At 41.0% G+C, this 15,035-nt stretch overlaps 1 protein-coding gene across 9 annotated transcripts in view; it reads right to left on the bottom strand.

The window, feature by feature from the left end:
• The window catches only part of NFAT5 (nuclear factor of activated T cells 5), a 95,313-nt gene extending 85,300 nt beyond the window's left edge, over positions 1 to 10,013 (bottom strand). For 4 of the 9 annotated variants that reach the window (XM_084861001.1, XM_084860995.1, XM_084860996.1 and 1 more), the window contains exons 1-2: positions 9,520 to 9,994; positions 7,553 to 7,606 (exon numbers count right to left, since the gene is read on the bottom strand). Coding sequence is in view for 5 of the 9 variants with exons in the window: in XM_084860995.1 (XP_084717121.1) it covers positions 7,553 to 7,606; positions 9,520 to 9,592 (127 nt within the window). In the remaining 4 variants the exon portion in view is untranslated. The other 5 variants (XM_084860997.1, XM_084860998.1, XM_084861003.1 and 2 more) reach the window with 4 other exon arrangements.
• Positions 10,014 to 15,035: the final 5,022 nt, after the last annotated feature.

The raw sequence follows: 15,035 nt of genomic DNA, 5'->3' as shown, positions 1-15,035 counted from the left end.
TAAAGGTAAATCTATAAAGATAAGAATAATCAACAACTTAACTATTAGAAACTTTTCTGTTCTTGCCTTACCTTCAAAACCAAGTACCAAATGTACTAAAAGGCTAACTGTAACGTTTCTGAATGAGAAAGACACAATAAACATTCAAGTAAATACAGTATTCCTCCCTTTTCCAAGAGGGATATGTTCCAAGACCCCTAGTGGATGCCTGAGACCTCAGATAATACCAAACACAACCTATTACTATTACATGCTTACTTATGAGAAAGTTTAATTTAAAGTTAGAAACAATAAGAGATCAACCACAATAACTAAAATAAAATAGAATGATTATAACAATATATTGTAATAAAAGAGATGTGGACATGATCTCTCTCAAAATATATTAAGAATTTATATGTTGTATATAAACGATCATATAAATTATTATATACAATTTTCCATTTAATATTTTCAGACTGTGGCTGACTACAGTAACTAAACCCAGAAAGCAAAGCCATGGATAAGGTGGGACTACTGTATTAAAAATAGAAGCAAGAAAGTGAAATAAGTCAGTCAGATAAAGACAAGTATCATGTGATCTCACTCATATGTGTAATCTGAAGTAACAAACTGATGAACGGAGTGGATCCAGAGACATGGAAGCAAAGAATAGAGTGCGGAATCTTGGAGGGAAGGCGGGGGAGGGTGGGAGGGTGGGAGGTAATCAACCAAGAACCTTATATGCATATATGCATGGCTCATGGACACAGACAATGGGGCGGTGAGGGCCTGAGGTGCACTGGAGGGGGCCTGGAGTGGGCTGGAGGAGGTCAATGAAGGGGGGGGGGGGGGGGAAGAAGGGGAACATGTAATACTTTCAACAATAAAAAATTATTCTTTTAAAGAAATAGAAGAGAAAAAAGTCTTTTTCAATAGTTACTACACTAATAAAAGAGAAATATGCAAACTGACCATACCTTTGTGATGCCCACCAGCCAATCAGGAGTGGGTATGCAAATTAACCCAACAAAGATGATAACACTTGCTACGAGGGGGGGAGCAGGGGTCAGAGGGAGCTACAGGAGAAGCGCTCCGGCCGGAGCAGAGAAGACTGAAGGCTCTGGATAGAGTGAACATTGAAGGCTCAGGCCAGAGTGAAGGCCTGGGTCCAGGGTGCTGGAGGAAAACCGGTGTCAGCAGCCATGGGGAAAGAAGGCCTATTGCGTGAATCTTCGTGCAACGAAGATTATAAACAAAAGTACTCTAGTTATAAATAAAAAAACTGAAAATCACATCTTCAAATAATCAAAAATACAGATCCTTAACACAACATCAGGTTTTTTTATATTTAGAAGCAGAAATCATTATCTGTAGTTAATCCATAAAGAAAATATCTACCTTTTCATTCAAGTATATGTTTACAATTAGTGTATTATATCCTTGTTATATCTTTTATTATAACTTTTATAGCCTTTTTATTAAAACGGCAAATAAAAGGGACATGAATCTCTTTTACATAACCTGAAATAAAATTTTAGCAACAAGGCAATAAATTTAATAGGTAACATTTCTATTAGAGAATGCCTTTTATCTCTCTAAAGCAAACAAGACTATCCTCTATCACTATATAATCGGGCCCAACTGATTCGAATTCGATCTTTTTTTTCTAACTACCTGTTAATTCTTAATAGAAAATCTGATGAGTTAACTTTTTTTTTTTTTAACAAAAGTGACATTTTATACAAGGTGGGGCAAATAAACAGTTTATTATTGTATTATTATTTACTAGTCATTATATTATTTTCCATACAATTATAAACCTACTTTTGCCCCACCCTTTATATTACATTGATTATAATAAGAAATGTCTTTTTGTACTACCATTTTCAAGTTTTAGGGGACTCCTGGAATAATTACAGTATAGTCAAGAATCAATAAGAGCAGACCAAGAACCAACTGATTAAGCATCAATTTCTACCCTCTTAATGTAATAAAAAGTAGAATTCTAGGATTGAAGAGAAATTATGAAAGCAGCGTTTACTAGTAGAAAGAAACACAAAAACAAACAGTAGGAAATCAGAGAGATAGACCCTAAAAGCAAAAAGTTGGGATGGTCCTGGCCGGTGTGGCTCAGTTGGTTGAGCACCTCTGCACAGAGAGGTCACAGGTTCAATTCCCAGTCAGGGCACATGCCCAGGTTGCAGGCTCAGTACCCAATAGGGTGCATGCAAGAGGCAGCCACATCAGTGTTCCTCTCTTTCCCTCTCCCTTCTTTCTTTCCAAAAATTAATATAATCATATTTTTAAAAGAAAAAAAGCCCAGTTCTGCAGCCATATATCCAAAATTATGCATGTTGGGATGAACTAGGTATGATTTTTGTCACATGTTTGAATTTCATTTTCATAATAATTTCAATAATAATACTTTTAGTTTATTAGGTATACATCAATAGATTAATAGATACTAAAGAAGAAAAAAATCCAACAGATTATGTTTAATGCTAAATTTTTAAAAAATCCTTTCCAATAAGATATCATCATACATTTCACATGTAAGAAAGTTATTGGCCTAACTACCTTACTAACACAGATCCTAGGAAAAGAAATAAATCTAATGGCAATTCAGAAATATTCCTTAAAGTCAGTAACACACTGCTACTATTACAGGCTCGGTCCTACATGCAGGAGGCAGCCAATCAATGGTTCCCTCTCATCATTGATATTTCTATCTCTTCCTCTCCTTTCCTCTCTGAAAATATATTTTTAAAATGTTTTTTTAAAAAGTATTTTCATTTGTGAACTATAAAGCATAATTATGCATTATACTATATCAAATAGTAACAAGTAGTAAAAAAAAAAAAAAGTTTATTTTCCCTTAACTCACTGTAATATTTTATATTTCTTTTTAATTTTTCCAATCTTAGATGTATAATTCATACCAGGATGTATCATATTGGTGTTTAGTTCTTATTTAACCAGCTAATTTGATCCATCATGTAATCTAATTCATGCTATTAAAAATATTTTTAATTTTTAACCCATTTTTATTATTTGATTTTTTCCAATTTGCTTATTTTTCTTGTTTTACCTCATTTTTTACCATTGTATCTTACATCTCTATATTTCTAGAATGACCTCTTACTTAATCTTATTTGTATACTTCCACTTAAATTTTTATCTGTTTTTTATGACAAACAATACATGTCATAATAAATATTTTTCAATACAGAAAATGTAAGAAATGGTACCTTCGTCTCTGTAATTGAACTTTTTGTCTAAGCTCTCCAAAGAAGAATCCCAGCCTTCAAATCTGAACAACATAACTGTAAATCATCTTCTTTTTTAAAAACATATATATATTTTTTATTGATTTTCCACAGAGAGGCAAGGAGAGGGATAGAGAGTTAGAAATATCGAGGAGAGAGAAAGATTGATCAGTTGCCTCCTGCACACTCCCCACTGGGTATGTGCCCGCAACCAAGGTACATGCTCTTTTTTTAATATATATTTTATTGATTTTTTTAGAGAGGAAGAGAGAGGGGTAGAGAGCTAGAAACATCGATGAGAGAGAAACATCGACCAGCTCCCTCCTGCACAACCCCTACTGGGGATGTGCCCGCAACCAATGTACATGCCCTTGACCGGAATCAAACCTGAGACCTTTCAGTCCACAGGCCGACGCTCTATCCACTGAGCCAAACCGGTTTCGGCGCAAGGTACATGCTCTTGACCAGTGTCAAACCTGGGACCCTTGTGTTCAAAGTCCGATGCTCTATCCACTGAATCAAACCGGTCAGGGCTCATCTTCTTTTTTTTAAATATGTATAAATAATCTTCTTTAAAGGTTTAGGGAAAATGCAAAAATAGAATAAAAAAATAAAAACATGTACTTTTGTCCAATATATTTTTTAAATTATTTATAAAATTCTTGCAAAAGTATATTTTATTTACTTACTTTATTAAAAGTTTCATGCATAATTATGGGGTCATCAGAAACATTATTTTAATGGCTATGATTGCATTAAATAGCTAGACTTCTGCCCTGCCAGTGTAGCTCAGTGATTGAGTGTTGACCCAAGAACAAGAGGTCACATTGGTTTGATTCCCAGTCAGGCACATGCAGGTTTTGGGGCTCGACCGATACATGTTTCTATCTCTCTATCCCTCTCCCTTCCTCTCACCCTAAAAATCAGTAAAAAACATATTTTAAAAAATAGCTAGACTTTCCTTTTCCCACTGTCAGGCAATTACCAAATTAAATTTAAAAAGTAGTAGCAGCCGAAGCCGGTTTGGCTCAGCAGTAGAGCGTTGGTCTGCGGACTGAAAGGTCCCAGGTTCGATTCCGGTCAAGGGCATGTACACTGGTTGCAGGCACATCCCCGGTAGGGGGTGTGCAAGAGACAGCTGGTCGATGTTTCTCTCTCATCGATGTTTCTGACTCTATCCCTCTCTCTTCCTCTGTAAAAAAATCAATAAAATATATTTTTTAAAAAGTAGTAGCATAACTATGCATGGTGACTTAGTTAACTAGACATTGTGGTGATCATTTTCCAATATATACAAAGATTTAATCATTGCAATGTACATCTTAAACCAACACAATGTTATATGTCAACTATGCCTTAATTTTTAGAAATTTATCTTTAAGAAAAAAAAGATAGTAGTAAGAAAGACTAGCATTGCCCTGGCTGGTTTGGCACAGTGGATAGAGAGGTCCCAGGTTCGATTCCAGTCAAGGGCACATGCCTGGGTTGCAGGCTTGGGTCCCTGGTGGGGGGCTTGCAGGAGGCAGTTGATCAGTGATTCTCTCTCATCATTGATGTTTCTATCTCTCTCCTCCTCTCTCTTCTTCTTTGAAATCACTGAGAATATATTTTAGAAAAAAAAGAAAGACCAGCATTCATATGGAGGATAAATGCAAATTTAATTAAATGGTAAAGAAATTTTAAACCTATTTTTAAAGCTTAATAACACCCAATTGCAGTTTCCAATCTGATTTTCCTAAAGAAAGAACTTAAATTTGGAAAAAGTATGCACTATATAGATAATTGATGTTTAAAATGTTTTAATTTAGCCAACATTTATTGAGCACTTACAACGGTATATGCTGGGTTAAATGCTTTACATAAATTTGCCTCAACAACAACCTTGATGAAAATACTATTGTTGTACCCATTTTTAAAAAAATATATTTTGTTGATTTTTTACAGAGAAGAAGGGAGAGGGATAGAGAGTTAAGAAACATCCATGAGAGAGAATCATCGATCAGCTGCCTCTTGCACACCCCCTTACTGGGGATGTGCCTGCAACCAAGGTACATGTCCTTGACCGGAATAGAACCTGGGACCCTTCAGTCCGCAGACCAATTCTCTATCCACTGAGCCAAACCGGTTTTGGCTGTTGTACCCATTTAAAGATGAGAAAATTGAAGCACAAAAAGATAAAGAAAGTGACTAAGCCAAAGGCACATACAAATGTTGAAGCAAGGCTTTGAACCCAAATCTGGCCACATGGCCTACAATTTTAACACAGATTAGAAATGACACTATAAACTAGAAGTAGTAGCCTTCTGCTCTACTACATCTTAAAAAGGGAGCAGGGGAGACATGAGAGACTTTGCTAAAATAAACTAGAAACACATTTCCTGGACTAAAAGAAAAAGTACTCATGTATGAAATGATATGATGTCTGGTATAGCTTGGGGAAGGAGAGAGGATAATAGGAACAAGAGTAGACATTGATTAGTAACTGTTAAAGCTTGGTGATGGGTATTTGAGGATTCATTATTTTATTATCTCTACTTTTGTGTATTCTATAAAATGTCCATAATAATAGGTTAAAACTAGAAATTGGTTGCATAGATTAAATACTTTCATTGCAGAAGCGAACAATTTTCTTATGATAACCTATATCAAAGATATGAAAGAACATGACAACTTGATATTTATATATTTTACATATCATCTGTAAAAGGGTGTCTTAAAAATTTGTGTAGCCTCTCAACCAAAATGAAAAAGTAATTAAAGTATTTAGGTACAAATATGTAAATATACACAATAGATGGTTGTCTGCATTTCCACCAACCTGTTAAAAATATTTGCTTAAATAATTAACTTTTTTTTTTTTTTCATCTTTCTCCTGTCTAATCTCCATCACTATGACACTCTCTGGTTTGTTGCCCAGAGAATGGATGGGTTTGTACATACAAACATGACTCTACAACATGGTCACAAATTGAACAATATGAACAAAATCCAGAAATCTGCTTCACTAAGAAACACTAATAATTCCTCATCTAATAGTGTAGTTGATTTTCATACTAATATTTATCTATGGGCTTCTTGTAATTAAAAATATAATTAATAATTTGAGAACCTTTTATATGCAATAAATATTTTCGTACACATTAGCTCACTAAATTTAAGTGATTATATACATTTTTATGAATAGACTATTAAAGTTTATAGAGATAAAATTACTTGCCAAGGTCACAGAGCTAATAAATAGTCAAAACTGATATTCAAATTTAAGCTCAATTACAAAACTCATATTTTTCTCCATTATACCAGACTACCATATAGAAAGCAAACACCTACACTTAAGTCAAACTTAAATATTTAGGGCCTTTTTTAAGTGGGCTACAAAATGTTTAAGAATTTGACCCCCACCCCAAAGGGCACGGTTACATATATATTGTATAATGGTAGCTTGGCTTTGAGTAAAGAGCACCAACTAAAATATAAAAAGAATGATTTCTGCTACTGTATGATTTCCCCTGCCTCCCCAAGTCTTTTAATTTCAGTCTTAGGTTACTCATCTTTACAATGGGGAAATGAATATCCTTACAGTCCAATTCTAGGATTATAAGAGTCAAAGAAAATATATGTGAAATCACTTCAAAAACTATAAAAACAACATAAATAGAACCTTTTTTTGTCTTAAATTGCTTAAAGTTTTCTGAAGTAATTGGGCAGTTGTTTGAATTATTCTACATAGTCTATTAGTGTTTCCAGAATGTTCTAAAACCCTTTCTTCTAAACATAGTTTAATCATCATCTCTATTACTTGGCTTTCCTCATCTTTAAAAATAATGCAATAGTAATGACATCAATGCTTTTGTAATAAATAATATATCGTTTTGAAATACTTAGCATATAAAAGTTGTGAATTTTCAAACTATGTATGTATCTGGTGTCACTCAGTTGTATTCATGATCTTGTTTGAGCTTTTTCATATTCAGTTTATTTGTAAAAAGCTATTTATTAATATCTGGAATTCTAAGGTATAACACCCAACACATAGTAATTTTTAATGATTTTGTGTGTCGGGTGCTGGGGGAATAAAAAGGAGTTCAAGGCCCCTCAAAGCAGATATAATAGCTAACAATCACATCAAACACAGGAACAAAATCCACTGAAACATTCAGCTGCTCTAAAAGAAGGATCAGGCTCTTTAGGAGAAAACTACATTGTATGAGTTTGCAAAGTTTCACACTTTCTCCTTTAAACTCCATTTCAGAGAAAGCCTTTGCATACTCACACAATATGCTTTAAAATGGCATTCTGCTGACCTTCCAATAGTCCAGCTCTATGAAAATTCTGGGATGGGTGTAACTTCAGAGAATCTGAAAAACACAAAAAGCATTAAGTACTTTTTATGCTGAATGATTGAAGAAAAAAAAATATGCCAAGGATAGCATACATCTCTTATATAACTGCCATGTACTTTTAAGAGCTAAAGCCCGTATTTGTGAATTTATTGTAGATGAAAGAAGGCTGAATTGCGTCTATAGTGGTCTCTATGCTAAACTTAGATTTTCATAAAACATGTGATCCATAGAAAATTATCTGACGATTACCGTACAAATTAGTGTTAATGCCTTGACTTTATTCAGTGCCCAACTGTACCTACTCTAAGAATCATCTCTTGGTAATGCCTTCAGACACTCAAAGCTACAGTTTCAAACGCCTTCAGGTAACACTGCCCAAAAAACACTTTTCAGGATGGTAACTGCCAACCAAAGTCATCACAGCAACAGACAATAGTTATAGTTACTAAGTAGGACTCTGTGTACAAATTCAATCGTCAGTCTACCAAGTCCAATACCTTCCGGAGTGCACCATCTCACTCCGATTCGCTTAAACAATGTAAAGACACTAATGTGCGTGCACACGCCCAGGTACCCCTCCCTGGAAGGGGTGAAATCAGCAGAAGAATACATCAAACCAAAACCTCAGTGGGAAGAAACGCTGAATTTCTCAGGAAGGAGGCTCATAAGGGCACGCAATTTTTTTAAATACGGTGAGATCGATAATTACTAACCCAGTTATGTCTTTTTATTGCCCCCCCGCCCCCGTGGTATAAAAAAGCGATGAAGAATGCCGTGGGGGGGGGGGGCATTTTGGTTTGATGCCTCTTGTGCAGGGAACCTGTTCTAACACATTCTTGTGGTGTCCAGTATAGGAATTTAAACCCCCGTGGAGATGAGCTAAAGTATTTAATATCTTAGACCCTCTGAACCCCCTTCAGGCTTTAGCCAAAAAAAAATGAGTTTTTAAATGGAAATCTCAGTCCAATGGCCCCCCTCCCGGCACCACCGAGCCCTTGGAACGGCAACGAAATAGAAAATTCTCAAAGGACAGTAGCGCCTATGCCTGAGCTGGGGCACCTCTGGGACAGGAGAGGAATAAAACTCATAGAAAGAGGGGGAGATAGAGAAAGAGAGAGAGCACCCCTATTTGTGCAAAAGAAGGGGGGACAAGTAAGCCATGAGGATGCCACAGAGGCGGAAAGCGAGAGGAGACTGACGAACCCGGGTCCCTTCCAGCAACGTGACGAGGGAAGGCACAGCGCCGGGCCGCGGGGGGCCGTCCCAGCCCAGCGAGGGGAGGGAGCGGACTAGGCCGGGGCGAGAGAAGGGGGTAAAAACAACAACAACAACAACAAACAAAAACAAAAACGGCGATGCACAAACAACCTGGAGGGGCGGGGGGAGAAAATGGTGACCCTGCCCAGCACCGGCTCCAGGCCCCGCCGCCGCCTGTGTGGGGGGGGCAACTTGGCCGGGGCGGAGGGATGGATGGTCCTGGAAGGGGAGCCGGGCCCCACGCATCACGGCGGCCCCAGCGCCGCGGGGCCCGGTCCGGGGTGATCCCCGAGCGGAGGGGGAGAGGGAGGGGGGGAGGAGGCCGGCGCTGCCCGCCCCGGGAGTGAGTGCGTCGGGCAGGCAGGACGGGCAGAGGGACGGACGCTCGCAGCGGAGACCTGGGGGGCCGCCGGCTCTGGGGCCCGGAGCGGCCGGCGGCCAGCGGCTCCGCGGGGGAGGGGCCGCCACTCCTCCCCGCCGCCGCCGCCGCTTCCAACGTCTCCGGCCCCATCGGACGCTCCCCGCCACCTCCCCCCCCCCCTTCCCCAGGTCAGGCCACCCCGGCCGGCCCCGGGCTCGGCGGGCGGCCCCTCGGACGGACGGACGGGGACCCTCGGGACCCCCCAGGGCCGCCTCCCCGCCCCCACGCCCGGCCCCTCCACCCCGCTCACCTCGCGAGTACAGGGACTTGGGCGACTCCAGGTCTAGGTCCGCGCTGAGCAATGAGATGAAGTCCGAGGGCATCGCAGCTCGACCCAGCCCGGCCCGAGGGCAGCGGGAGGGGAGCGGGGGGAGCGGGGGTGGCGGCGGCACCTCCTCTCCGGGACCGCGGGCACCGAACCGGGGGCGGCGAGGCGAGGGCAGCTGCCGCCGCTGCCGCTGCCGCCGCTGCCGCCGCCTCCTCGAGGGCAGGGAGTTCCAAGCGGGCCGAGGAGCGAGGAAACTGCGTCAGGGTGTGGAGGGGAAACACTCCACAGGGACTCCGTGCCGGAGAGCCAGGAAAGGGGTTCAGTCAGGGCGGGGAGAGGGAGGAGGGGGAAGAGCCAACGGGTCCGTGTGGCGGTGGCTCTTCAGAGAAAACTGACGGACGCCGCCGCCGTCGCCGCCGCTGCCGCTGCTGCCGCCGCCGCTGCCCGCTGACAGGAATCTGAGCTCCGCCCCCCGTGGGCCACTGCGCAGGCGCGGAGGCGGAGGTTTGGGGGGGGGAGCGCTACAGAGGGGAAGAGCCGCGACGGGCGGGCCCAGCGGAGGGTGGGGAGGCGCGCCGTGGAACAGCATCAACAAGGGCCTCGCTTCCTGCCGCCGGGCTGCCGCCCGGGCTGCTGTTCCCCGGCCCGGAATAGGTCCCGCCGGCTGGGAGGGAGGGAGGGAGGGACGGGGAGAGGGAGGCTGGGAGGTGTCCGCGCCTGGTGGCAGCGAGCCTGAGGCAGCCGGTGCAACACCAAGCAGAGCAGCGCTAGAGACAGACCTAGGGAGCCGAGGTGCCTGCGCAGCCCAAGAGCCAAAGGACTCCAGAGCTGGCGTTGGCTGGGGCGGTGGCTTGGGGTCCCCGCCAGGGAATGGAGTGTTCGTCGCTTGGACAGTCACCAGACCCTCTGGGGTTCATAGCATTGTCTAAATTAATTGGCCCAAGGACTGTCACATTCGTTTCTTAATTAAGGAAATGGCAGATCCTAATTCTAAAAAACCTCAAGGTGTTGGTTGTTTTTAATGAAAGTGCCTTGACACCTTCTCTTGGCCTTCCCGGCCTACCCCATCCCGCCCAACCGCCTTAGAGGCTGAAAATTAAAACACATGCATACATGCACACACAATAACAACAACAACAACAAAGATACTTCTGATTGTGCTGGGGTGACCTGGTTTATTCTGAGCGGGAGAGAGAAGACAATTTAAAAAATGGGATCATATGAATCCACCTGGCTGTTTTAGAGGGGGGAAAAGAGGGGTGTGGGGATACCTAAACACCACTCTTCCAAGCAGTTTTTTCATTTTGTTTTTTACTGTAGGACCAGGCAAGGATGGGGGAAGAGCACATTTAATTGAGTTTTTGCTATTCTGTTCATGGGGCCAAAAGTTTCCATTGCAAAAACTGAAAATCCTCACCTACACCGCAGACCGTTTCCTGAGTCTAATAGACTTCTGAGAAATTTTTAATCAAGCTATTAAGCTATCAATTGGAGTGCAGGGTATGCATGTTGGGAAATAATTTTAATCTGGTGTAGAATATTGATGCCAGCAGACACCTGGGCAAAGTTTTTTTTATTTTAATACTTTACTGATAGTTACAAATCATTAAAAAAATAGTCAAGATATATATCTATATCAGAGAGAGAGAGAGAGAGAGAGAGAGAGAGAGAGAGAGAGAGAGAGAGAAAGAGAGAGAGAAAGAAAGAGAGGGCGCCTTTTCCCTGGAAGGTAGGCAATTCATCTGGACTTGGGGTGCTGGGGATGGGAGAGACACTCTCCCAATGCAGGTGTTTCTGGGGTGAGGCCCTTTGCAAAGCTTTACCTGCAGACCTAGAATTTAGACTTGTGTCATCACAGTCTACCCGTCTTTCTATCTGAACATCTGATTCGGGTTGCCCAATTATGTCTCTGCGTAGTCATTAGTCAACCCTATCAACATTTTTCTCCTCTCAGAGGTAAGAAAGCTTTTCAGAGCCACCCCACGATGGCAAAACAGCACAGAAAGCTACCTTCAAATATCCATCCCCCGGTAAGCTGTGTAATAATTCTCAAGGAAAGTCCCTTCCTAACTGGTCAGAGATGCACTCATTGGAGAGAGGAAGGTTTAAACCCCATATTGACCAAGAGGCCAAGGCCTAACCCAAGGCTTTTGAATCCGAGTAGGAGTAAACCTATCAGAAACCCACCCACTCCATTAGCCAACACATGATGCCAGAAGAGGAAATTGCAAGGCAGAACCCCAATACTAAAAAAAAAGTTGGATGAATCACCCTGAGCACATTTCTTGTCCCCAGACCTATGTAATCATTCGGCAAACTTAGGGTATAGGAAATCCCCAGATACTGTCTGACCCTAATTAAGAAGTCATGAATTTGGAAAGGCCTCTTCCTCTTTTTGTTTCCTAGTACTAATGCTTTATTGTATAAGTTAATCAGATTTTCCCCTAATTAAGAGCAAAGTAAAGAGGGATCTCCCAAAGTCAGACTTGACCTGGAATGAATTCTCTTAGAAGGGGGTTCTTTGGGCTCAGGCCCCACCTCATCAGGCCCTGCAACAAGCACTGATTACACCTAAATATGTATTTGAAAATTCAGTGATTTCCCCACCCCCTTCCCCATGTCCTTTTACAGAGACACATTTAAAAAGACAAACAAAAAAAACCTGCTTAGATGGATAGATTTCATGGCCATGTTTCGTGATAGCATAAAGACCTAGATTTTCATTTTGTCCTTAAAATTTCAGTGACTAAAAACACGAATTAATCAGTAAACAGTGTTTGCTCAGCTCTGATTACAAAATATGATATGACTTACATGATGTTGAGGGTTATCCAAAATAACTATCTGGCCAAGCCGGTGTGGCTTGGTGGTTGATCATAGACCTATAAATCAGGAGGTCGAGGTTCGATTCCAGGTCAGGGGCACACGCCCAGTTTGTGGGCACCATCCACACTGGGGAGTGTGTGGGAGGCAGCCCATCCGTGATTCTCTCTCATCATTGATATTACTATCTCTCTCTCCCTCTCCCTTCCTCTCTGAAATCAATAAAAAAAAATTTTTTTTAAATAACTTCTGATCATTGTATCTTCAATAAATTACATTCTACTCTTGGTTCCAACATTATTTCCCTCTGTAGTAATTAATATCTCACTTACTTCAACTTTTATATTTGAAATAGTCTCATGTTGTATTTTAAAAACCACCCCACCACCCAAACATATACCCTCATAAAACTTTCTCTGTGCACGTTAAAAAAAAACACTTTGAGCCATAAAATTTGGAAATTTCCTCTCACTGGAAATCACAATAGGATTATGAAACAAAACATAAAGCAAATTTAGCAGTTTGTAGAATTTCTTTATAATGTTTCCCCATCATCATATCACATTCCTGAAGCTACGATTAAAATTTCACAAGAACCCAGATTGAACTACAAGGTTGTGTAGATTACACAATAGGTGGGGAGTTTTTATGTCGGTGGTTGTGTTTTTTAACCCCTCCTGGACCTGTTCAGGCACTTAGTGAATTGTGTTGCTGGATCCACTCCAAATGAAAGGTTCAAATATCAACCAGGGAAAGAAATTAAATAAACTCAGCAGAGGAATGTGTTGTCACAAGAGCTACAGAATCTTTGTCATTACAATACAGATAAGGCTATTAAAATAATTTTAGTCACACATATATTGTAAAGAACCTGCTAAGCAAACACAAAATCTGAAAGGAAAATTTCCAAAAGATTTAAGTCATGGACAGGAAAAAAAAAAAAGTTTAGCCTGAAAATGATCTTTGCCTCACCTTGGGAGCATTCAGTAATCGTGGAGAATTGATAGTGGTGGGAAACAGCAGTGACTAAATTGGTGCTGAAATTACAACCAAAGTCTTATTTGATTATGTGTCGATTTTTATCCTCAGAACATGTTCTAGCAAATATTTCTGAAGGAGACACTAGTTTGATAAGTTTTGCCATAGGGTTTAGAACATTCTCTTTCCTTCTGTCTTTCCAAGTACCTGTATCTGATGAGGACAAATATATGATACCTTATTCAATATAGATACAATTAAGTAGGAAAACAAACAAACAGACAAAAAAAACTAAGTGCCTGTATCTGATCATCAGTCATCTCTTTGATGACTTTGAAGAAGCACTCCTGTACTTTATAACTTGGTCTGAATCAGAGTTCTCATCTGATGTCTTTTAGAGACCATTTCTGTCTCTCAAGATCTAGAATAATTGCAAGTCCTGAGATAAGATACTAATCCGCTTGGATCTGGAGGACTTCGCAGTAAGAAAGGAGGTAAATGCCAGAGACACTCAAAGGATGGATTAGGGAGGAGATATTTTAATGGGAAAATAGGAAGCCCTGGACCCACTGAACCGAGAAAGGAAGGAAGGTGTCTCTAGGTCATCCCAACAGTAGGCAGTTTATACTTGCGTAAACCGCACACAAGTCCTTCTCCACGTTGGCCTTGATTCTGCCACCTCAGGTTTGTAAGGTGCTCTTTCCACATCTAATCATAATATTTATTGAGTGTGGTAGCCCCACCTCAGCTGTGATATTAGTTTGACCAAGAATATGAATGAGGGCCTTGGCCATTGTTGCTCAATGTTTAGAGCATCGGCCCTCGCACCAAAGGATTGAAGGGTTGAGGGTTTGATTTCTGGTCAAGGACATGTGCCTGGGTTGCAGGTTCAATCCCCAGCCCAGTCTGGGTGCATGCAGGAGGCAACCAATCGATGTCTCTCTCTCATATCAATATTATAGTTTCTCTTTCCCTCCCTCCCTTCTACTCTCTCTAAAAATCTATGGGGAAAAAAAAAAATACCTTCAAGTGAGGATTAACAACAACAACAAAAAGAATATGAATGAGAAATTATTTTATAATTTCTTATTACCCTCTCTCTTAATTGAGGACATTTTAACCTGAGTTCCATGGGTTTGTTTCAAGGCATCTGTGATATCCATAAATGTGTATACCAATTTTTGCAAGCTTCCCACCTACATGCACCTTAGAACAAAGTCTTTAACTTTCATAAGATTTCTGGGGGGGAAAGATCCATAACCCAATTCTATATAAAGCAAATTCGTTCTTCCCTCTTTCCATAAATGGGCTCCAAAAACTATGGTAGGTGCAGGAAATATAAAGATATGACACAGGTTATTATAAGAAGTCAACTCTCAGCCTGACAGGGAAGATGACTTATAAGCAAAACCATGCATTGTGATAGGTTCTCTGCCAGAGTTCTGAACAGGTAGATTATCCTTTTGCTTTCTTAGTGAGCTGATAGAGAGGAAGAGGAAGGAATGCCATTCAACACACATCCCTCTTTTTTCTCCGCCCACTATCTCCATAGCTGATATTCCTCAGCTGCAACCCCAGTGCCCTTCAGTGGTTAAAGGAGGCTAGACAGTTGCAGGGCACAGTCCTGACATCCAAATGTTTGCATTGTGATGCATCCCAGCTATGATGTGTTGATACAAATATCCCAAGAAATACCT

Source organism: Pipistrellus hanaki (genome assembly GCF_964339955.1).
Source record: "Pipistrellus hanaki genome assembly, chromosome: 15".
NCBI classification, from domain to species: domain Eukaryota; kingdom Metazoa; phylum Chordata; class Mammalia; order Chiroptera; family Vespertilionidae; genus Pipistrellus; species Pipistrellus hanaki.
The sequence above is the reverse complement of the archived record's forward strand: the minus strand, read 5'-3'. Positions and strand labels throughout refer to the sequence as shown.